We start from the raw sequence: 23,433 nt of genomic DNA, 5'->3' as shown, positions 1-23,433 counted from the left end.
TACATGCAGAGGTGGGCGACAACACCCGCAGAGCTATGATTAAATAAGCTAATAACACAACGGCCACACAGCTATGATTAAATAAGCTAATAACACCCAGAACTGTTGTTGGGGGGTATTAGTTCAGTTCAGCCTGCTTGTTGGTTGGAGTGACGGGTCACATGAGCCCTAGGGGGGATGGGCACAGAGTTTGTGAGGGTGGTGTGTGTGTGTGTGTGTGTGTGTGTGTGTGTGTGTGTGTGTGTGTGTGTGTGTGTGTGAGAGAGAGTCGGTGGAGGAAAGTATCTAAGTACATTTACTTGAGTAAATACAATTTTGTACAAGTACTATTTTGAGGTATTTGTACTTTACTTGAGTATGTCCAATTTCCAATGCCTACGTTTACTTCTACTCCACTATCTCGGATCCAAATATTGTACTTTTACTCCACGACAATTATTTGACAACTATAGTCCCTTTTTAGATTGTAACTTATTACAAAACATACAATAAACATTTCAGCCCTAGCCTATATACATTTTGTAATTCTATACATTTGAAAACTTGAAATCAAATGGGACATTCTGCATAATCAGCCTACTTTTACTTTTGGTGTTTTAAGTGCATTTTGATTCCAAAACTTTTGTACTTTTACTCAAATCATTTTCGATTTCTGGACCTTTACTTGTAACAGATAGCATTTCTAGATTGCAGTATAGATACTTTTACTTAAAGTAAAACATTTGAGTAGGCTACTTTTCCCACCACTGCTGCTTGCGTGCGTGTGCGCGCGTGCACGTGCGACCGTGTGTGTGGGTGTGTGTCTTTAAGAGTTTACTACCACCACCACACAGCACAGCACAGCACCCAATAGAACCACATCATCCACTCACACAACTGAAAGTTTGGGGGAGGCCACAAGAAGAGAAGCGGTGGGACAGACAGGAGGACAGTCAGGACACCATGGACCGATGGACTGCATGAATAGAAGAGAGAAGACACAGAGATAGAGGATATATAATAACATATCACCAGAATGCCATGATCAGCATGAACAGTCCAACAACACACACAGTTGTGCTCGCAGCAGCGGAGAGGAACGGAGCGGCGCATGATCCTAATAGTCAAGCTTGACGGACTGTGAGAGAGGCTTTTAAAACAACATTTTCTCAATGGAACTTTGGCTGGCAGCGCTGCGGGTGAAAAGCAGAGATTTTTAGGGGGGCAAATGGCATGGTGGTGGTGGTGGTGATCGGCGCTGTGTCGGTCGTTTCCACGAGCTTTTCTCCTCGCGAATCTGCGAAGTTATAAGAGTTCTAAAAAGACTGTTAAAACTGGCAGTTAGGACTGGCAGTTAAGACTCGCCAGAACAACCGATGAGAAAGCCGACTTTTAAAGAAAGTGTATGGGAGAATAATGAACGTACTACGGGTTTTAATTCATAAAGGAATGTACAATCCGCTCTCTCTGTGAGTCTTGGAGCCCGTTTTCTTTTCAATAATGATTCGCAGCAGCAGTTTATCCAACATTCCCCTTGAAGAAGAAGTGACTCGCACGGGTTTTGTTCACATCCATAGACTCAACGGTCGCAAATGGCTCATCGAAATACAGCGAAAACAGCAATAAAAGAGGATTTTATTTTATTATTATTATGAACTGAACTCATTTTTGAAGTCTTTTTTCCCTCCCCCCCGTGTTCTTTCGGTTCAGTTTTGTTTTTTTAAAAGCCCAGTCTTTTGGAATGTTTGCGAGTGTCGTCCCTCCGGGTTCATTCGGTGTCCTACTACTACTGCTGCTGCTGCTCTCTGCCGTCCGGGGACTCCAGGGGTCCGAGCTGCGGGTGAGGGTCCGCCTGACGGACGGCCTGGTCACTGAGGAGCTGCTGGAGGCGGACCAGGACAGGGACACCATATCAGTGGAGTTCAAACAGGGAGATGGAACACTGATCACCTTTGTGGCAGACTTCAAACAGGTCAGTGGTGTGTGTGTGTGTGTGTGTGTGTGTATGTTTGGTTTTAAATCACTGCTTCTCAAACTTTTTCATGCCAATGAACCCTAGTATATTCAAGTATATTTGTCCGTGGACGGCCATCTGAAAGTATGTTGTAAAAAAGATTTTTGGTGTCATGAACTAAAATCATGAACTAATTTGGCTGGGGACCCCTAATTTTGCCTGGGACCCCCAGGAGTCCTTGAGTTAGTTCCAGGGGGGCCCCAGCTGACAAATGGAACCAAATAGACCCATAACCATTTGTACACTCTCAGAGTTATGGTGGTCTGTGGTCTAAAGCAGTGGTTTTCAAAGCAAAATTAGGGGAACCCTAGTATATTCAAGTATATTTGGCTGTGGACCCCCATCTGAAAGTATTTTTTGTGCCCCCAAAAGACGTCAAACAAGATTTTTGAAAAAAGAGAAAAAAGAAGAAAAAAGAAAAAAGAGAAAAAAAACTAATTTAGCTGGGGACCCCCTGCCTGGAACCTACTGAAGTACCCCTGGGGGTCCCCAGACTTGGAAAACCACTGCATTATACCACAGACCACCATAACTCAGAGTGTACACTTGGTTATGGGTTCATTTGGTTCCATTTGTCAGCTGGGGTCTGGGGGCCCCCTGGAACTCCCTCAAGGACACCTGGGGGTACCCGGACCCCACTTTGAGAACCACTGTTTTTAAATGGCTTACACCAGAATGTAATGCCCCTTGCCTTGGTTGTTGTTTTTGCCACCTATTTCTGTATTCTAATAAAGTGGAGTCAATAAGGCTGCTTTTTACTGCAGTGCTTCTCAACATGGGGTCCGGGGACCCCCAGTGAGTCCTTGATGGGGTTCCAAGGGGGCCCCTTTAATGACTAGTAGTTAATCTTCTTTAGTTAATAACAGATAGTTTAACTTAACCATTAATAGGCTACTGTGCAATTAAGTACAACAGAGTCAATTTAAGGATTTTCAAGACGTTTTTTTTTTTTTTTTTTTTTGGCCAAACTGCCAAATATGAAGTAAGCAAGAGGCCAACATTGTGAAAATAGCCGATGCTGCTATTTTCATTTATCTGTGGAACCGAGTCACATTAAATGTAATACCTCCTACAATTCCAAGTGCTTGTCAGGGTGGGGGTCCCCAGTTTCATATATGTTTATTTTGGGGGTCACGGCCTAAAAAGGTTTGAGAACCTATAAGATAAAACATGTTGATAGTCAGTGTTTTACAGCAAATGCCATCACTCTGTGTGTGTTGCAGTCCCTTTTGCTTTGCACCAGAATGATGAGCTACTCGTATCCTCAGCAAACCTTAAGATGTGTTGCCATGTTGACAGAACTTGGCACAGTGATTACTTTTACACGTGGGTGTTAGGACGGGAACCACAAGTAGCCTATACTGTGGATACGAGTAAACGCTTTCTTTTTATGAGTCAGACCTGGCAACAAATATTTGTGACTAATGTTTGTTTTAGGTACAATAGGTCTATCTCAGAGCAAACCAGTGACGTGCTGGGCCCCTGATTCAGCCCGGGAAAAAGAGTTGGAGAGGCCCTCATTGCGCGCTATAGAGAGCGATCTCTCTCTATAGTGCTGCTGCTACTCAAAGATTTGCCATTTCAGATCATGACAAGTGACAAGCCAGTGGGCCAATTACATGAGTTATATTTCGTCGTTGTCGGGTGGAAACCGTGTATGTCCAAAACCGTTTGAACTAGTGAAAACAGCCGATCTACAAGCACACAACGCCTCGCGGTGCGAGGCGTTGTGTGCTTGTAGATCTGCTGTTTTCACTACTTTTGTGCAACGGCCTTGTATGATGAAGCAGGGCTTTGCTTTGCGAAAAAATGTACACATTTGAAACTTGAAGATACGAGGTTTCTGCCCGACAGTGACGATTTACTTTGTTGGCCGCCCAGCCCCCAAAATGGAACGAAGGCCGACATTTTATTTGTATTTTTTTCCTAATGGCCGGCCTGGACCGGCCGGCAATGAACCGGCCGTTCGGGAGTTGTCCCGCTTTTCCCAATGGCCAGCACGTCCCTGGAGAAAACTCTAAAGCCTGTGAGGCAACGAGGCATGAATGACAGCCTGTTGGGTTGTGGAGAACTGTTGCCTGTGGGCATGGATGGTTCAAGGTTCACTGTGACCTTATCTGTCCCTTTTTTTAGGGACATATTTGTCTTGGACCGCACATGAAAATGCATGCGTACGTAATAGTGCCAGTAAAGTAACATTTGTTTTTTGCAAGTGCATAACAACAGCAGACGGGTCTAAGTGCGCTTTAGGCAGGAAAATTCACGTCAAGAATATAACAATTTATTGCATAAATTGAACAGAATCTTGGCAAGGATATTTAACCATTTATTGCATAAATGGCATACAGTTAATCTAGGCGTTTGAAGGGCTCCGCGTTCGGAGATGCTCCCTGAATTTTGCGCAGGCTTTTCTGAGCATGCTAAAGCAAAATCAGGGAACGCATAACAATACCCCCCATGGGGAGACAATTAGCAGAACAGCAGCAATACATGACATGACATAAATACAAGTAACAGAATGAGCTTCCCAACATGACATGAACTTATCAGCAGACAACTTAATCAGACAATCACAAGAATGAGTTTAACCAACTGATGGTGCAAGCCAAGGTGGATGCTGGGGTGGAGGAGGGCAGCAGCTAGCAGCGAATGGTTCTGAGCTTCAGAAGCATAGGTAGAGAAAGCGGGCCGTATTTAAAGGGGCCCCCCTTTTTTGGTTGGACTATGACAATGTGACGTAATGACCAGCTGATATGAGAGAGAATGAAAACAGAGCTGACTGACATCTGACTACACCACCCTGGCGGCGACTTGACTCCCATGCCCTGCATAAACTAACGCTGACGCTTCATTCAATAAATTACATTTGAAAATAACACACACAGCCCCTCCGAGTCCAGACCTATCTGAGAAGAGAAGCTGCCCACCAACCGAGGAGGATCCGCTGAATCAGAACCAGTAAACTCCCACATGGACACACAGGGCCCTATCTTACTAGCCTTACCCCTTATGTCTTCAACAGGGGGTCTGGAGACCCATAGGGGGTCTTCAGAGTTACTACAGGGAGACCTCCAAATCTTTGAGTGATAGAAACCTTTTTCTTTTTTTATATTAACCACTTGAACCCTAGCGTCCATATTCTGAGAACTTTAGCCAAAAATAGAGGTTTGGTGTAGAGGGGAGAAGAGCAGACTAAGTAAGTACAGAGAGAAAGGTCAAGTTTATTAAGTATTGACCGTTCAAGTGGTTAAATATCTGAAAACACAAATTGACATGAATCCAAAATACACTGATGATTGTGCTGTCAAACGATGAAACTATATGGAATCTATGATAAGATTGTGGGGGCCCCTGCTTCATCTCTCTCTCAACTAAGGGGTCCTTGGCCTGAAAACTTTGAAGACCCCTGGCTTAAACCTTTTAGTGAAAATAGCCAATCTACGTCTACACTTTGTGAGCTTGTAGATTGGCTACTTGAACTATTTTAAAATGTTTTTCAAAGTAGTAGTACTTTGAAAAGAACTACTACTACTACTACTACTACTAGTAAGTAGTTGTGGCGTGCAGGACGGGGCCCCCAGTAACTATTCCATCTCGGAAGGTGATAAGAGGGCATCGTCATTGTGTACCCCCAGTTATGGACCCCGCACTGACCCCTTAGCCTCAGTCACAACCTTACTACTCCTCACAGAGGCGTGAGTGGCCATATTTAGCATTCTTCTAAAAGTGGTGGTGTGGACTGTGGATCGGGTATCACTGGCTGGGGTCCCCTGTCTGAACATTTTACTATCTCCTCCGTGATGGTCTGAAACCCGAGACGCTTTTCCACAATCACTGGCACACGTCAGAGACACCTAAATGCCTGAGTTACGCTCCGTTGATACGAAGGCGGTGCAGGAGCAGACAATAGCAGATCTTTGAGCTGACTTCGCTACGCCGCGCTGTGAGCTTATAGAATATAATATCGTCGTTGTCGGGTGGAAACCTCGTATCCCCAAGTTTCAAATTTGTACGTTCTTCCGCAAAGTAAAGCCCTGCTTCATCATACAAGGGCGTCACACAAAAGTAGTGAAAACAGCCGATCTACAAGCACACAACGCCTCGCACCGCGAGGCGTTGTGTGCTTGTAGATCGGCTGTTTTCACTAGTTTAAATCATTTTTAAAATGACAAATGCAAAGCCAACGGTTTTGGACATACAAGGTTTTCACCCGACAACGACGATATATAAAATTATAAAAATTGCAATCCATTATAGAAACTTTAGGTACTACTAATTTTGTTGTGTTGTGTCTTTTTCAACTGTTCTTGACACTTTATATATATATATATATATATATATCCACTTGTTTACGCGAGAATTTACTGTAGAATTATTTGCGGGACACATCCGGAGAACAGCTGACATTCAAGCTCACGTCGCGTCGCAGATGCAACCGTTGTGAGCTTGTAGATCACACTCGGCTGCGACGCCGGAACTGCCGCACACCTTCTGCGCAATGCACGATGGGACGTGGTGAAAATTGTGGATATATTTTTTTTAAACTTAGTTTGCTCTGTATGGTTGATTCTCCTGTATTGTTGATTCTTCTTTCTTGTTTGTTTTTGTCTCTCGGCTGTACACAACAGTCCTTTTTCTTTGTCTTACTTTCCTGTAACTTGTAACCTTAACTGCTGTGCCGCCTCTGGGTGACTGAACTTCCCCCTTGGGATAATAAAGGAAGGTATCTATCTATCTTATAGATCGGCTATTCCCGGTCCGCGACACTGCGTTGTAACAAAGTTTAACCCATTTAATATAAAAAAATAGCAGATATGCGAGCTTGTAGATCTGCTATTTTTGAAAAATCGTGAAAATTAGAATTTTGACCCGATTCTATAAGTGTCTTTTGAATCCTTCTAAGTTTTTGGGAAAAAACCCTATGTTTCTATGTCAGCAATCTGGCCAGCCATCGTCAAAGAAAAGGTCCTTTTCACTTAACTGGAGCTCAGTTAGTCTGTTCTTGAGAGACTACTATGTCAGTGGTGCTCAAACCTTTTCATGTGAAGGACCCCCAAAATGATATGTATTTGGCCACGGACCCCCATCTCAAAATATCTATTTCCAGGGACCCCCCAAGAAGCAAAATTTGAGTTACAAACGTTCGCTTTGAAAATGCATATATTCAAAGATTTGCACACATTTTCATGACTTTTTCAAAAATAGCAGATCTACAAGCTCGCAGCGCGGCACTCGGTGCCGCGCTGTGAGCTTGTATATCTGCTATTTTTCACTGGTTAAAGCATTCAATAATTCTAGGCCTAAACGGGTTTAACCGGAGCTTAAATGTACAGTCTCTGGAGGGAGGCAAAAACTCAATGATCACACACCGTGGTAGTCGTGGCCCTCGGGAGAGAGACCGGCGGTGCTGAAGGCATGTGTGACTCTGTGACTGTGATGGTTGCCGTCACACCGCAGGCTGACAGGCTGGCGAGATGTAAAGGGAGGGGAGATTTACCAGGATTAAGTGGGCATGTCTGACCTTTTTGATCTGGACGTCTGCTCCACTAACCAAAACAGCTAATTTAGAACTTGAAAGAGAAAGAGGGGCCGTCAGGGCCAATCACTGGTGACACGGCCAAGACAAAAGACTCCGCCGGAGCCGCAGGGGGTTCTGACTGAGGAGGACCCGAAGGTTTTTCAGAGAAGCAGGCCGCAGCGACCGCAGTTTTCCCGGTGAACCTAAGCGCAACGGTGGGGGGTGCGGGGAGTGAGGGGAACACACACCACTGACTATTGGCGATGATGAAGAGGTTATATAGCTTTATGTATTGATTGATAGGCACTCTTTTCGATTTAGTAAGACTCGTCGCCAATGGGTATGCACGTCCACTGGGACCTGCCCCCCTAATCTAGACTGAGTGGCAAAATATTGAGCAGCATGGAGCATTGGAGTTTGGAAGCGCTCGTTGCAAATCACTCAACGGCCCTGCATACCACCTGTTTCTAATTTGCACATAATGCAGGAGGCAGCAGGATGTTGTGTTGTAGAAAACGAGTGCTTCCAAACTCTGACACTTGGAAAAATAAAAACCTGCACAGAATGTCTTGACAGAAAGTAGCTCATAACATGCCTATGGTGGATTTTTATGAAACAAAAACTTTGCAGATAGAAAGAGGATAATTCAAGCTTTCAGTACAGCCGCAATGTTGGTGAGTTAACTTTGTTTAATACAATCAGATAGTACTTTTCTGTTTGGATGTATGGGCTGTATATGGCAGAAATGAGTGTTTTGCCACTCAGTAGGCGTATTCCCACATAACTTCCAGCAACAGTGATGTCACGCGCATACCCTCTATTGCAAGATATTTAAAAGTTATATGGGGCCATGATGATAACCTCTTATTCCCACTACTAGACTAAGGATTTATATTGTTTGTGTTATTGTTTACAACCACAATTATTCCCGTGTGGCAAGATCGCGGTTCCACTCGTTTTACTAGTAGGCTAGTGTAAGGCCTACTAGAAGCCTTTTCAGAAGTTGTTTTCCATTTAATGATTTCCTTTATCCTCATCTAATCTTGCGCTAATGCATGCAATTGTTTTCGCCGGATTTTAAGGCCTAGTAGGCTTTTCAGAAGTTAATTGAATGTTTTCTCTTTAATGATTTCCTTTATCCTCATCTAGCGCTAATGCACACAACTGTTTTCGCCAGGTTTTAAGGTCTTCTTTTAGTTGTTTCTCATAAGCTCGAGACCCTCCTTGCCTATCGGCCCCCACCGTTGCGCTCAGGTTCACCGGGAAAACCGCGGTCGCAGCAGGCCTGCGACGTAGGGGCGTCCGACTTTATGCCGTCTCGCATGTGTAAAAACGCTCAGTACAGATGGTTCGCGTTATTCGAATCAAGTCGTCTTAGATCACTTTGGTTTTCTTGCTTCCTGATTTAGCCTATCAGTTCCACTCGCTGGCGTCTCTCTCTCTCTCTCTCTCTCTCTCTCTCGCTCCCAGGGACGTGCAGAGAATGTTAGAGAGGCAGGGGCTGACATTTCTAAAAGGGCCTTTTGGTGACATCACCGGCGTTGTGTGAGCTTGGAGGTTGGCTATTTCCGGTGCTTGATACCACACTGAACTAAGCATAATCAAGTCATCAATACTGGAGATGTGGCGTAACGGCAATTCTTTCAACATAAGACGCTGCATTCAAGTTCAGGAGAGTTTGGACAAGGCAATTCTCTTGAATGCTGCCTTCAGGTATGGCATGGAAAGAGGGCATTTGCATTTCTTTCACAATAGAAAAATCCAACCCAAGTTTGAAGTGAGCGGTTACATACATACATGGATACACACACGGCCACGCTATGGAGACGGTGTGACCACCGCCCAAAAAAACTGCATTCATAGTCCGGAGAGAGGACACTTTTTTACCAGGGATGGGTATCGTCTGCGATACTTTTAATGGTATCGATTGCATGACGTTGATACAATCGGGTATCGGTTCAAGTAAAAACTAACGATACCTTGTTTCGATACTCTGGAACGCACCCCTGGCCGGTCGCATCTGTAACAGTTGGGCTACTGAGAGTTTAATGACTGCTTTAGTAGGCTACACTCGTTACTGTGGAAAATAGCCGACAATAGCCTATAATGTTTATTATTATGATGATTATCCAACGTCTATATTCTCCGCTCCGCCACACTGTGTGATCATCATCATCACCTCAACTTAAATAAAAAGTATCGAAAATGGTATCGAAAAGGGTATCGTATCGATTCCCAGGTATCGAAAAAGGTATATCGATTCAAAGGTGAACGATACCCATCCCTACTTTTTACAGACGGATAAAAGGGCAGGGGCTCAAGCCTCGTTTGACGTCTATGTGTGCACATGCTCTCTCTCTCTCTCTCTCTCCCTCTTTCTCTCTCTTTCCATTCCTCCATGTGGTTTTCATCCCGGCTCTCGCAACAACAGTATCTCCAGGATTTATGGAAAGTTGGATGAACTGTGACTTCCAGCTGCCATGTGAAATTTACGCTCCGGAGGAGCCTCATGTGGGAAGAAGAGTGTTTAAACAGGGACGTCAAACAATGTGTGTGTGGGGGGGGGGGGGGGTCATAAAGAAGAAGTGTAGGAGGAGGGCGGTAGGTGGGTAGGTTTGTAGGGTGTTGCTCTCATTGCTCAGGTCCAGGGACGTGCTGGGCCCCTGATTCAGCCCGGGAAAAAGAGTTGGAGAGGCCCTCATTGCACGCTATAGAGAGAGATCTCTCTCTATAGCGCTGCTGCTACTCTAAGATTTGCCATTTCAGATCATGACAAGTGACAAGCCAGTGGGCCAATTATTGTACATGAGTTATATATCGTCGTTGTCGGGTGGAAACCTTGTATGTCCAAAACCGGTTGTTTTGTATTTATCATTTTAAAAATCATTTAAACTAGTGAAAACAGCCGATCTACAGTGTGTGCTTGTAGATCTGCTGTTTTCACTACTTTTGTGCAACGGCCTTGTATGATGAAGCAGGGCTTTGCTTTGCGAAAAAAATGTATACATTTGAAACTTGGAGATACAAGGTTTCTGCCCGACAGTGACGATTTACTTTGTTGGCCACCCAGCCCCCAAAATGGAACGAAGGCCGACATTTTATTTAAATTTTTCTCCTAAGGGCCGGCCTGGACCGTCCGGGAATGAACCGGCCGTTCGGGAGTTGTCCCGCTTTTCCCAATGGCCAGCACGTCCCTGCTCAGGTCAAGGTTCTTTTTGGGGCCTTTTCCACCGGCAAAGAACCGGTTCGGGGTTCTTTCTCCCGCCTATGGGATGGCAACTTTCTTGGAACCTTGGTTCGTTCTTGAGAACTGGCCGCGAACCAACTTTTACAGTTCGGAACCAACTCAGTTCTCGGTGGAAAAGCTCACCTCTGGTTCATCCCATAGGCGGGAGAAAGAACCAGAACCGGTTCTTTGCCGGTGTGGAAAAAGGCCCCTTTGAGCTGTGACGTTTTGTTTTGTCCTCCCTTGGTCAGTCGCTGGTGAACGTAGCCACACTTTCAGCCTGGGGCGATCCAAATGGTTAGGGTGCATGGCATACGGCAGGGGTCTTCAACGTTTTCAGGCTAAGGACCCCTTAGTTGAGAGAGAGATGAAGCAGGGACCCCCCCCCCCCACCATAGATTCCATTTAGTTTCATCGTTTGACAGCAACTATCATCAGTGTATTTTGGATTCATGTCAATTTGTTTTTCAGATATTTAACCACTTGAACCGTCAATACTTAATAAACTTGACCTTTCTCTCTGTAATGAAGAGGTTTGATGTAGAGGGGAAAAAGAGCACACTATCTTTTTCCCCTCTACATCAAACCTCCTCACCGTGAGCTTGTAAATCTGCTACTTTTGGCTAAAGCTCTCAGAATATGGACGCTAGGGTTAAAGTGGTTAACTCATTGAATGCCCTTTTCAAGATGGCTGCCAAGTACCAGGATGCCACATTCCTAAATTTGTAGTGCACGGATCAATTTTTAGTGCACGGATCGTGCACGCCCATGCACCATATATGCACCATGTGTGTAGTACTTTTTAACAGCTTTCAAACAAAAATATCCGCTTGGAAATCCGTTCAGGCATTCATGAGATAGAAGCCTTCAAAGTCAGACAAAACAAACACTGCCACCTTCCTAAATTTCTAGTGCACGGATACATTTTTAGTGCACGGATCGTGCACGCCCATGCCTAGATCATGCACCATATGTGTAGTACTTTTTAACAGCTTTCAAACAAAAAAATCCGCTTGGAAATCCGTTCAGGCATTCATGAGATACAAGCCTTCAAAGTCAGACAAAACAGCCATTTTTGACATTTTGAAAGATGTGTTTGTTATGGGGCTAAACATGCAATTTCGCAATTGCGATCATGCCTAATACATTTGAGGCATTTTTAGAAATTATTTTATAAAAAAAAATTTGATTTTTTTTTTTTTTTTTTTTTTTTTTCAAAATTGCTTCCAACTCGGGAAACTCGGGCTGTGGCAGCCTGGGACTACTGTAATAACTCGTGAAACTCGTGCCTTGGCAGTCAATGAGTTAATATTAAAAAGGAGAAAAAAAGTTTCTATCACACAAAGATTTGGAGGACCACTACCTGTTGTAACTCTGAGGACCCCCTAGGGGTTACGGGACCCCCTGTTGAAGACCCTTGGTATACGACATGGGCTCTAATGCCTGGCTGGCAGTGAGTCCCCAGTTCCACTCACCTATACTCTCTCTCTCTTTTTACTGTATATCAAATAAAAGCTTAGAAAACGCTCCGGAAAGAACTAATGTATTATAAAAGAAAAAGAAAAATCTAAAGAATTGCTGATCTACTAGCACTCAACATTAGTACAGGGTTTTGGTACCACCCAAGGTGACCGTAACATTTTTGGATTTTCTTCTTCGTACATGTCTCTAGTTTATATCTTGGTATGATAACCCTTTCTGAGAAGTAGCCTAATTGATGTTATCACCCGCTAGAGTCGGTGTCCCATTAACTTTACATTACAGGGAAAAAAGGGAAAAAATAATCTGCTTTAAGTAGCATATGAGGGGTCAAACTAGAGGTTTTTCATGATTCTGAATCCATTGCAAGCATCTGTTTTGGACGAAAAACATTCCTTGCGCTAAAAACGACGGTTTAGTGGTTTGAAAAAGGGATGAAAAGTGATGAGTCACACTTTTCACACATTTGAGGGGGCCGTTTTTTCCCTGTAATGTAAAGTTAATGGGACACCAACTCTAGCGGGTGATAACATCAACTAAGCTACTTCTCAGAAAGGGTTATCATACCGAAATATAAACTAGAGACATGTAGGAAGACAAAAATTAAAAAAAACGTACGGTCACCTTGGGTGGTACCAATTTGTGAAAATATCAGTATTATCCCGTGGTCTACATGTAGGTTGGCTATTTTAGAAAAGCTTTCAATAGGGCTCGGGTTGGGTTAAAGCGCAGTGTGTTGCGTTACACAGCCCTCCAACCAAGAATAATACTAATTCTGCTGAACGAGAGAACCAGCTTTTCTTCCAGGAATCTTTGTGTAGTGTTTGATTGTTTTGTGCCCACAGTCAAAGCACTTAACAGCAGGACGTATCCCTGACCCTGAAAAGTACTCGATGCTAAAGAAAATAATGTGATTGGCATGGCGATTGCTCACGGTAGTAGAGTAGCACACATGTGTTAGGGATGGGACGATACGCGATATTATCGTTTATCGATAAAAAAACACTCATGATAATCGTATCGTGGAGATTTAATTTATCGTGATATTGTCCTCCGTCATGCACTGGGATCAATTCACATTTTATTTTTTCCGAGCTGCATATCCAATCCCATAAACCCTCTATAATTGTTAAAAGGTACTTGTAATATACAGTACGTACCTGATGCAGTCTTTTTATCACTCTCTATCCAATGTCTTTGCCAAAAAATAGCTGATCTACAAACTCACAACGCGTCACGTTGTGACGCGTTGTGAGTTTGTAGATCGGCTATTTCTGTTTGTAGATCGGCTATTTCTTGGCTAATGTTCCGCCCCACGATAATGGCTTTTGATTATCGCGATAATATCGTAAATCGCGATTTCTTTTGTCTCAATAATCGTGATATGAAATTTTCATATCGTCCCATCCCGACACAAAGGGAAAGAAAAGTACTTGACGGTAAAGAAAATAATGTGATTGGCATGGGGTTGCTCACGGTAGTAGTAAGTACACATCATGTGTAGTGAGTGTGAATCATTGCAGGGCTTGCTGAGTCGCTCAGCTCTCTCTCTGTGGCTTCCCGTACGCCGGTCGGCTCAGCTCATTGTCCGTGAGCAAATGTGTAACGGCAGCGGACAAATCCACAGAATGTGCTTCCCTTCCATTTGAAGTAGAGATTGGGTTTTTCCTCCCCTCACTGGCTGGACACTGTGGGAGGATTTGGTAACAAGCACGCACGCACGCACGCACGCACACACGGACGGGTGTCGCACCAAATGCTGTGCCCTGGGTAGAAGGATTCACTGCGGGCCCCCCATGAATGTTCTTCATAGGGGGAGGGGGTTTAACCCATTTAGACGACTGGGAACGCATTATGTTGTGCTTTAAAGCTATACTGTGTAAGATGCTCAACTAGTGGTCAGTAGCCCTATAGCAAACCGCGGTCGCGTTCGCGTCTTTCGGCCTGGTTCCTGTGCGTTCAGGCGTTCCGGAGAAACGGACTCCTTCACCCTGCCTGGTAGGCAAGATTACCTTTTGAGTATAGAGAGACACACGGGCGACTACAAATATGGCCGCCATAGCGACCCCACTTCAAGATGCGCTGTGATTGGCCGGCAGTGTATAACCCTCGCTGTGATTGGCCGGTAGTGTGATGACGTAATTTTGCCACAAAATCCGGTCCCCGGTCAGAATCATAGAAAACATATTTACAGAAGGCTTTAGGGGATGAAATTAACGGAGTTGGTGTTCTAAAACCTTAGCGATTTAACAGTTAGGACAATTTTATGATTTGTTTTATAAAAAAAGTTACGTGGTATAACTTTAACTAGTAGATCTGCTATTTTTTGAAAAAATAGTGAAAAAGTATTTGAATATTTCAAATCCTACTATCCTACTACTGTATGTTTCTTTGTCAGTGGTGCTCAAACTCATGTGAAGAAAGACCCCCAATCTCAAAATATTTAGTTCCAGGGACACCCCCGCCCCCCCAGAAGCCATATTTGAGTTACAAATGATCGCTTACAAAATACGTGCTGTGAGCTTGTATATCTGCTATTTTTCAATAGCTAAAGTATAATTTTTAAGGCCCCTCCACCTTGGGCCCCTAGTAACTCACTCTCACCCCCCCCCCCCCCTGTGACGCCCCTGCGCACGGACACACACACACACACACACACACACACACACACACACACACACTCCCCCACACTCCCCCACAGCTCTTCTGAGACCTTGAACAGAACATAAACTCTCTCTTCTTGGAGGATAATCAAACAGGGAATGTGTCTCAAATATTTGAGAGGTTTAACGAAACGGCTATCAGGTCTCTCTCGTCTCTACATCTCCTCCAGATGCATGCAGCGAGCGACCTTTTAGTCAGAGAGCTCTCTAATCATTCGTAAGAGCCTCGGTTGGTGTGCGCTGGGCTGGACTGGCTGGGTCGTAATCAGGGACGTGCTGGCCATTGGGAAAAGCGGGACAACTCCCGAACGGCCGGTTCATTCCCGGCCATGGCCGGCCATTAGGAAAAATAAATAAATAAAATGTCGGTCTTCGTTCCATTTTGGGGGCTGGGCGGCCAATAAAGTAAATCGTCACTGTCGGACAGAAACCTCATATCTCCAAGTTTCAAATTTGTAAATGTTTTCGCAAAGCAAAGCCCTGCTTCATCATACAAGGTCGTTGCACAAAAGTAGTGAAAACAGCAGATCTACAAGCACACAACGCCTCGCACCGCGAGGCGTTGTGTGCTTGTAGATCGGCTGTTTTCACTAGTTTAAATAATTTTTTAAATGATAAATACAAAACAAACGGTTTTGGACATACAAGGTTTCCACCCAGCAACGACGAAATATAACTCATGTAATTGGCCCACTGGCTTGTCACTTGTCATGATCTGAAATGGCAAATCTTTGAGTAGCAGCAGCACTATGGAGAGAGATCTCTCTCTATAGCGCGCAATGAGGGCCTCTACAACTCTTTTTTTTCCCGGGCTGAATCAGGGGCCCAGCACGTCCCTGGTCGTAATACTCCGCCGCGGCGTATACTCAGACACTCCAGTCCTCCAGACCCCAAAATAGTGGGTTTGATCAATGCAGGAATGTTGGTGACTTCACCGACGTCTCCAGATGTAAAACCCGACTTCAAACATTTTCCATGACTGAGGCATGTTTTAGAGTCAATCTTAGTGTTCTGTGGTTTCCTTTCATGTATCTCTTCTTCTTTCCCCCATCCGAAATATGCATTCTTTATAGTTTTTTTTTTGTTTAACCTTCAAATACCGGGAACGCGCCCGAGTCGCGTTAGATTTGAACCACTTTAACCGTTGTTTTGTGCTTTAACTATTGAAAAATAGCAGATATACAAGCTCACAGCGCGGCACGAGTGCCGCGCTGCGAGCTTGTAGATCTGCTATTTTTTGAAAAAAGAAAAACGTGAAAATGTGTGACAAGTCTTTGAATATCTTTGACCCGACTTCTAAATCCTTCCTCTAAATCAGTGGCTCTCAAACGTTTTCATGTCAAGGACCCCCGAAATTACATTTATTTGGCCACAGACCCCCATCTCAAAATATGTTGTTCCAGGGACCCCCCCAGAAGCAGAGATTTGAGTTACAAAAGTTTGCTTTGAAAAATATACATTGAAAAATGTGCACACATTTTCACGATTTTCTTTTCAAAAATAGCAGATCTACAAGCTCGCAGCGCGGCCCTCGGTGCCACGCCGTGAGCTTGTATTTCTGCTATTTATCAATAGCTAAAGCAGTCAATAATTCTAGGCGTAAATGGCTTAAAAGCAGATGAGACAAAGTAAACAGATCATACAGAAACCACCCTATAATGATGATGTGCTGTTGTTGGGGTCAGGTGAGCAACAGATGTTTTCGATCCCACTTGACACTCAATCTCACACTATCATGTTAAACTGTCTGGGGCTTTCTCTGTAAACAATGGAGCCTGGCCGCGAATGAGCACATCAGCTCTTTTAACCAAGTAAGACCTGGAATTGTTTTATATACTTTAGCTGTTGAAAAATAGCAGATATACAAGATCTGCGATCTGCTTGTAGATCTGCTATTTCTGAAAAGTCGTGAAAATTTGTGCTAGTCTTGGAATATATGTGTTTTTAAAGCAAAACATTTGTAACTTAAAGATTTGCTTCTGGGGGCTCCCTGACACATCATATTTTGAGATGGGGGGTCCGTGGCCAAATGCATATCATTCTAGGGGTCCTTGAAATGAAAAATTCTGAGAACCACTGACATAGAAACATGTATTTTTCAAAAATAAAATAAAAAATGTGAAGTATTTAGAAGACTTTTATAGAATCGGGTCTAAAAATATTCAAGTCTTGCTCAAATGTTAGCTTGTATATCTGCTATTGTGTTTCATAGTTAAAGTATAAAATAATGTGCCCACATTTTCACGATTTTTCAAAAATAGAAGATCTACAAGCTCACAGCACGGCACTCGGTGCCGCGCTGTGAGCTTGTATATCTGCTATTTTTCAATGGTTAAATAACGCGTTATCCCGGTCAAAATGGCTTAATAATAATCCTGTTTTTATCTTTGCCTTTATACAACGGATAGTGTTTCAGCCAGGACTGGTTTGGCCCCCAGGCCCTGCTAGGCTCACCCTATAACTGTATTATCCTGACTCCGCTTCAAAGCCGCAGGCCTTCATGAATACAGTATAAGCTGGCCTGAAAATGAATTGGTTGATTCTTTACAACACTCAATTGTGTGAGCGTCTGTGTTGAAGAGAATCAGAGTCAGGGGTGGGGTTGGGAGGTTAGGTTGGTTGGCCTTTCTCCGTGCCCTCCCTTTGGGATGTATCTATGACCCAGTTTGGCAGGTGCCCATCCCTAAGTTCTTTCAGAGCCTTTCCGCGTATTAGCGCGGGGCCTTAAGGGGAGACGATGCTCATTTCGTGCAAATCAGTCTAAAAGCGCAACATTTTGCACAGATGTAGCCCAGGGCATGCTCTAATGATTTAGCTACCAGTGACCCCCAAAAACACCCACAAAACTGTGGTGATGACTCATTCACTAAACCATCGTTTTGTGGGGCCATTTCTAGCCCACGAAGGAAGTTTTTTGTGCAAAACAAATGCTTGCAATGGATTCAGAATCATGAAAACCCCTAGTTAGACCCCTCACATCCTACTTAAAGCAGATTCCTTTGGCAAATAAAAAAGGAGAAAAAGGTTTCTACCAGACAAAGATTTGGAGGACCCCCTGTAGTAACTCTGAGGACCCCTAGAGCCTGGACCCCCTGTTGAAGATCCCTGGTGTAGATCTTTCGTGCTTGTCGGTTAAATCTGTTCCAAATCAGTGCAGTCACCGTGTCGCGCATGCTTCGTTTGTTGCCGTTCTTTCAAAGCCACACCTTGTTGCCTTCCATCCTTGACACACACACACACACACACACACACACACACACACACACACACACACACACACACCCACTCCGCCCCCAACCTCCCCCCCACACTGTATTTTTGCACAAACTTGTCAAGTCCTTTATTTTACGGGGCAAACTGTGTCACCGTTTCCCAGAAATGTTGTGGTTTCAGATGCCAGTGTGAGGACACATTAGCTTCCTCCTACCACCCTCCCCCGCTGCTGCCGTGACTCATCCTCAAGTGACTTAAAAGTCATTGAACTCTCTTCACCCGTGCGATAAATTCGAGCGAGCTTATCTCGGTTATAATTTCCACATTCCTCGGCGTGATTGAATGAAAGTGAACTTCAATCGATGTGCTGCTTATTTGCATAAGCATCTTGATATGCCTGAGACAGTCGGTCTCTGTTATTAGGCCTTTAATCTATTTAGGCCTAGAATGCTTTAACTATTGAAAAATAGCAGATATACAAGCTCACAGCGCGGCACCGAGTGCCGCGCTGCGAGCTTGTAGATCTGCTATTTTTTTTTTAAATCATGACAATTTGTGCAATCATATCTAATTTTTAAAGTCAACATTGTAACTCAAATATTTGCTTCTTGGGGGGTCCCTGATACAAAATATTTTGAGACGGGGGTCGGCGGCCAAATACATATGATTCTAGGGGTCCTTGACATGAAAGAGTTTGAGAACCACTGACGTAGAATCATGTGTTTTTAAAAAAAAAAAACCTTAGAAGGATTTAGAAGACACTTATAGAATCGGTCAAAATCGGGTCAAAATTCAAATGTTCACGATTCTTCAAAGATGGCAGATCTACAAGCTCGCAGCGCTTGTAGATCTGCTATTTTTTAATGGTTAAAGCATAAAATAATAATATCGTCACTGTCGAGCAGAAACCTCGTATCTCCAAGTTTCTGCAAAAGGTTTTTTAGCAAAGTAAAGCTCTGCTTCATCATACAAGGCCGTCGCACAAAGGTAGTGAAAACAGCCGATCTACAAGCACAAAACGCCTCGCATCGCGAGGCGTTGTGTGCTTGTAGATCTGCTGTTTTCACTAGTTTAGATCATTTTTAAAATGATAAATGCAAAACGAACGGTTTTGGACATACAAGGTTTCCACCCGACAACGACGATATGCAATGACGCGTACCCGGTCTAAATGATTTAAGTGGCAATGGTCCTTGAAAGAGTTTGTCTCCTACGCAGGTTTGTGTTGGCTGTGGCTCACCTCCGTGTGGGGGAGAGAGAGAGGCGGGCGGGCGCAGCAGATACTGAGCTTATTGCATAATGAAGCACAGAAAGCAATTCATGGGAACTCTGCTGAGAGAACCGACTCTCCCTTTTCCACTGGCTGTTGGGAAAGGGCTTTGCGCAGTGGTGGAAAAAGTTTTTTACTGATGTAAAAGTATCAATACTGCAACGTAGAACTACTCTGTTACAAGTACCAGTAAGACTCCCTAATTGAAGACACGCGACCATCAGGTCGCATATCGTCGTTGTCGGGTGGAAACCTTGTATGTCCAAGAGCGTTCGTTTTGTATTTATCATGTTAAAAATGAACTAAACTAGTGAAAACAGCAGATCAACAAGCACACAACGCCTCGCACCGCGAGGCGTTGTGTGCTTGTAGATCGGCTGTTTTCACTACTTTTGTGCGACCGCCTTGTATGATGAAGCAGGGCTTTACTTAGTGAAAAAACTTACAAATTTGTATGTTTCTGCCTGACAACGACGATATACAAACTTTAGAAGGCAATCATAGCCAATCAGAAGGGAATATGGGAAATGTGACAGATCCATGTTGATGACATGACTTTAGAGATACTGTGTACCGCTTTGCGTGATTTTGGGGCAAAATCTGTAGGAGCAGCGTCCAAAAATGGGTTTTTACAAGAGTCGGCCTCGTGGTGGTGCTAGAAGAGGGCCATGTGAGAAATGAGGGGTGGAGGTTGTGGTTTGGCAGCCAAGGAGTGTGTGTGCAAAGTTTGGCATTGATAGGGCCAACGATGCCAGAGATAGGTGTAGGGGCAAAAGTGTGACATGACGGATAGACATCTTTAACCACATGAAACCTATATTGGGGTGAACATTTGGCCAAAAATTACAGATCTTTTCCACATTCGGAGTAGAGCAGTGTTCCTCGAAAATGTGAATATGTATTTTAGTGTTATGGTCAATAATAAAACATTTCAGAACAATAGAACTGCTGTGCCTATGAAATAAATAAATGCTTTTTAAAGTCATTATTCTAGTGAGTGCGGATATCCCCTTCATTTTCAATAATAAAACATTGACAGACTTTGTGTGAGCCTGCTCATCTGTAAATTGTTAAACCAAATGACATCAGTTACCTTGACTAGTACAACTTTTTATTGAATAGGAAGCAATGTTTATTCGCCATTGCGCTGTTTTATTTTGAACATATTGGCATGGGAACTGGACTTTTGACGTAAATGTTTCTAGGCAAAATGCTGCAGTCGGGGGAAGGGGGTTCTCGGCTTCAGAAATCACTATATAGTGGGAGAAATATGTGAAAAAGGTGTTCACTTCCGGCAGAAAGCGTGAAAATTTGCACCTAGGGGTATTTTTGTGCGCTGAATTCATACATTGACGGATCCAAGCACTTTTCTCAAATTCACTTTTCTCTAATTCACTTACCATACAGGGAAAAAAGACCCCCCAAGACCCCAATCCTGAATTATTTTTTGTGTTCAATCTGTGTTTTTAGATATGTTAGTATTTCAGCACGCTACAACTGGTCATATGATGCATTTTGCTTCATATGGACAGTTTTAGCATGCTGAAATCGGCTGAAATACTAAAATATCTAAAAACACAGATTGAACACAAAAAATAACTTGTGTTGATCGTGTCCCACACGACAATAAAATAAGATCTGGTTGTCCCAGAGGTGACCTTTTTTGGGGGGGTCTTTTTTCCCTAGTATGGTAAGTGAATTAGAGCCACCAGATCCCATGGGAAAAGTGCTTGGATCCGTAAATGTTTTAATTCGGCGCACAAAAATATCCCTAGGTGCAAATTTTCACGCTTTCTGCCGGAAGTGAACACATTAGCCTATTTTTGTTACATATTTCTCAGGGGGTGCCGCAGAGTTTGGGAACCACTGGAGTAGAGAAAAGAAAGGAGGGGGGGCTACTGTAGACCCTTGGGGGACTCCGTTCAACAAAGTATATAGGGTTCATGTGGTTTAATCAGGGTGTTTTTGTTTTGTTAGAAACAATAAGGAGTCTGTGAGATATCCTGTTTTTAGCCGGTTTGTATTCATTTAAAAGAATGTGAGCGTATGAACAATAAATAAATACCGGCTCTTTTTGGCCGCGTGCCAGCGCGGCGTGTACATTCTACCTGAAATAGCATAGGATGACGACGGCCATGTTTGTTTTGGAAGAAGACGAAGAGCGTTTGGTGGGTTTGTTATTCACTTCATCTCCTTTTCTTGTCTTTTCCACGTCGTTCATTGTCCAAAGACGTTTTCTTTTTTTTTTTTTTTTCTCTGTGTGGAAAAGTTGGACCCTTTTTTGACGACGAAAACAAACAGACACTACAAGAGGTCTTTTCTCCTGCCTTTTGTTCCCTGCTGACTCTGTGTATCCCAGAGGAGGGCCCGATCGGTCTGTGGCTTCTATCTATGGGTGGGCTGTGTGGCCCCTTGGAGCAGGGGTGTCGTCGCACCAAATTCTGGGCCCTGGGTACAAGGATTCACTGCGGGCCCCCAGTGAATGTTCTTCATGGGGGGGGGGGCCTTGTGCTTTAACTATTGAAAAATAGCAGATCTACAAGCTCGAAGCGCGGCACCGAGTGCCTAGCTGCGAGCTTGTAGATCTGCTATTTTCGAAAAATCTTGAAAATTTGTGTACGTCTTTGAATATTTTTTTACCCGATTCCATCAATGTTTTCTACAAGTATTCTTTTGAGAAAAAAAAAGACATGTTTCTATGTCAGTGGTGCTCAAACCTTTTCATCTGAAGGACCCCCAAAATGACATGTATTTGGCCACGGACCCCCATCTCAAAACATTTAGTTCCAGGGACCCCCCCAGAAGCATAATTTGAGTTACAAATGTTCGCTTAAAAAAAATACATCCATTCAAATATTTGCACACATTTTCACGACTTTTCAAAAATAGCAGATCTACAAGCTCGCAGCGCGGCACTCGGTGCCGCGCTGTGAGCTTGTAGGTCTGCTATTTTTCAATAGCTAAAGCATAACATAATGAAGGGCCCTAGTAACTCAGTCCCACTCCCCCCCCCTCCCGACTTGTGACGCCCCTGCCTTGGAGCCCCCCTGCACCTCCTCCTCCCTCCCCCCTTTGGCCTCCCGTGGCCCCCCGGCCCCCTGTGCTTGATGTCTTTATTCTTTATCCCTGATCCCACCAGCAGGCCAGATGTTGGCCTCGCTCGCCGCTGATAATGAAAAGACTTCCCATTGACCCGTTCCCACAATCCGTCCCAGGCGGGAAGGGGAGGGAGGCCAGGACACTCCGGGAAAGACACGTATTTTGGAGCCTCCCTCCTCTTAGCTCCAACCCCCCCCCCCTTCAAAGGATCTTGGGACACAGGGCTCCACACAGTACTGTGGTGATAGTGGCTGCGGTGATACGGCTTCGGCTTTATCTTTTCTGGGACCGCTGGTATAGCTACAAACCGGAGGTTACAGATAAGCGGCCGATGGAAGCAAGTTAATCGCTTGAAGCTCCAGTTAGTTGGTTTGTTAGTTGGTTTATTTGAATTTGCAAACAAACCACAAATTATACATGTTCGTTAAAGCAGTTGAGGATGTCGATGGATACTTTTATTATCCCGAGGGGGGAAATCAGTCGCCCAGAGGCAGCACAGCAGTTTTAAGGTTTACAAGTTACAGAGAAGTATGAGAAAGAAAAAAGTACTGTTGTGTGCAGTAAAAAAGAGCAAGGCACAATAAAAAGAGGAATATATACATAAAGTGTCAAAAATAGTCAAGCGTCACGTCACAACACATCATAGCAATACTTAAAGCACAACTTATCAATGCAGTGCCAAACATAAGTGTTCATAACAGTCAATGCTAGTCAGTGCAACACAAGTAATATCACTGCCATGTCAAACACAAGTGATAATATTCAATACTACCAACACAGCCCACTAGTGCAGAGACAAACAAAGTTGGTCAGTTCCTAATTGCGACCGTAGGTCGCATTTACTACCAAAACCTCCACCGGCTGTCCGTCCGTCAGTCAGTGAGTGAGTGAGTGAGTCACACGTCACACGTCACACTTTTGCCCTGCTCATATCTCCACAACCGTTGCCCCCATCCATGCCAAATTTTGCAC

At 44.0% G+C, this 23,433-nt stretch overlaps 1 protein-coding gene across 1 annotated transcript in view; it reads left to right on the top strand.

The window, feature by feature from the left end:
• The first annotated feature begins 865 nt into the window (after positions 1–865).
• The window catches only part of oafa (OAF homolog a), a 73,244-nt gene continuing 50,676 nt past the window's right edge, over positions 866–23,433 (top strand). Inside the window, exon 1 of the mRNA XM_080732250.1 lies at positions 866–1,951. Within this exon, the coding sequence (XP_080588376.1) occupies positions 1,721–1,951 (231 nt within the window). The 5' untranslated portion in view covers positions 866–1,720. The remainder of the gene's footprint in view (positions 1,952–23,433) is intronic.

This window comes from Nannobrachium achirus (genome assembly GCF_963921795.1).
Source record: "Nannobrachium achirus genome assembly, chromosome: 8".
Classification (NCBI taxonomy): domain Eukaryota; kingdom Metazoa; phylum Chordata; class Actinopteri; order Myctophiformes; family Myctophidae; genus Nannobrachium; species Nannobrachium achirus.
This window is presented reverse-complemented; position numbering and strand designations above follow the sequence as displayed.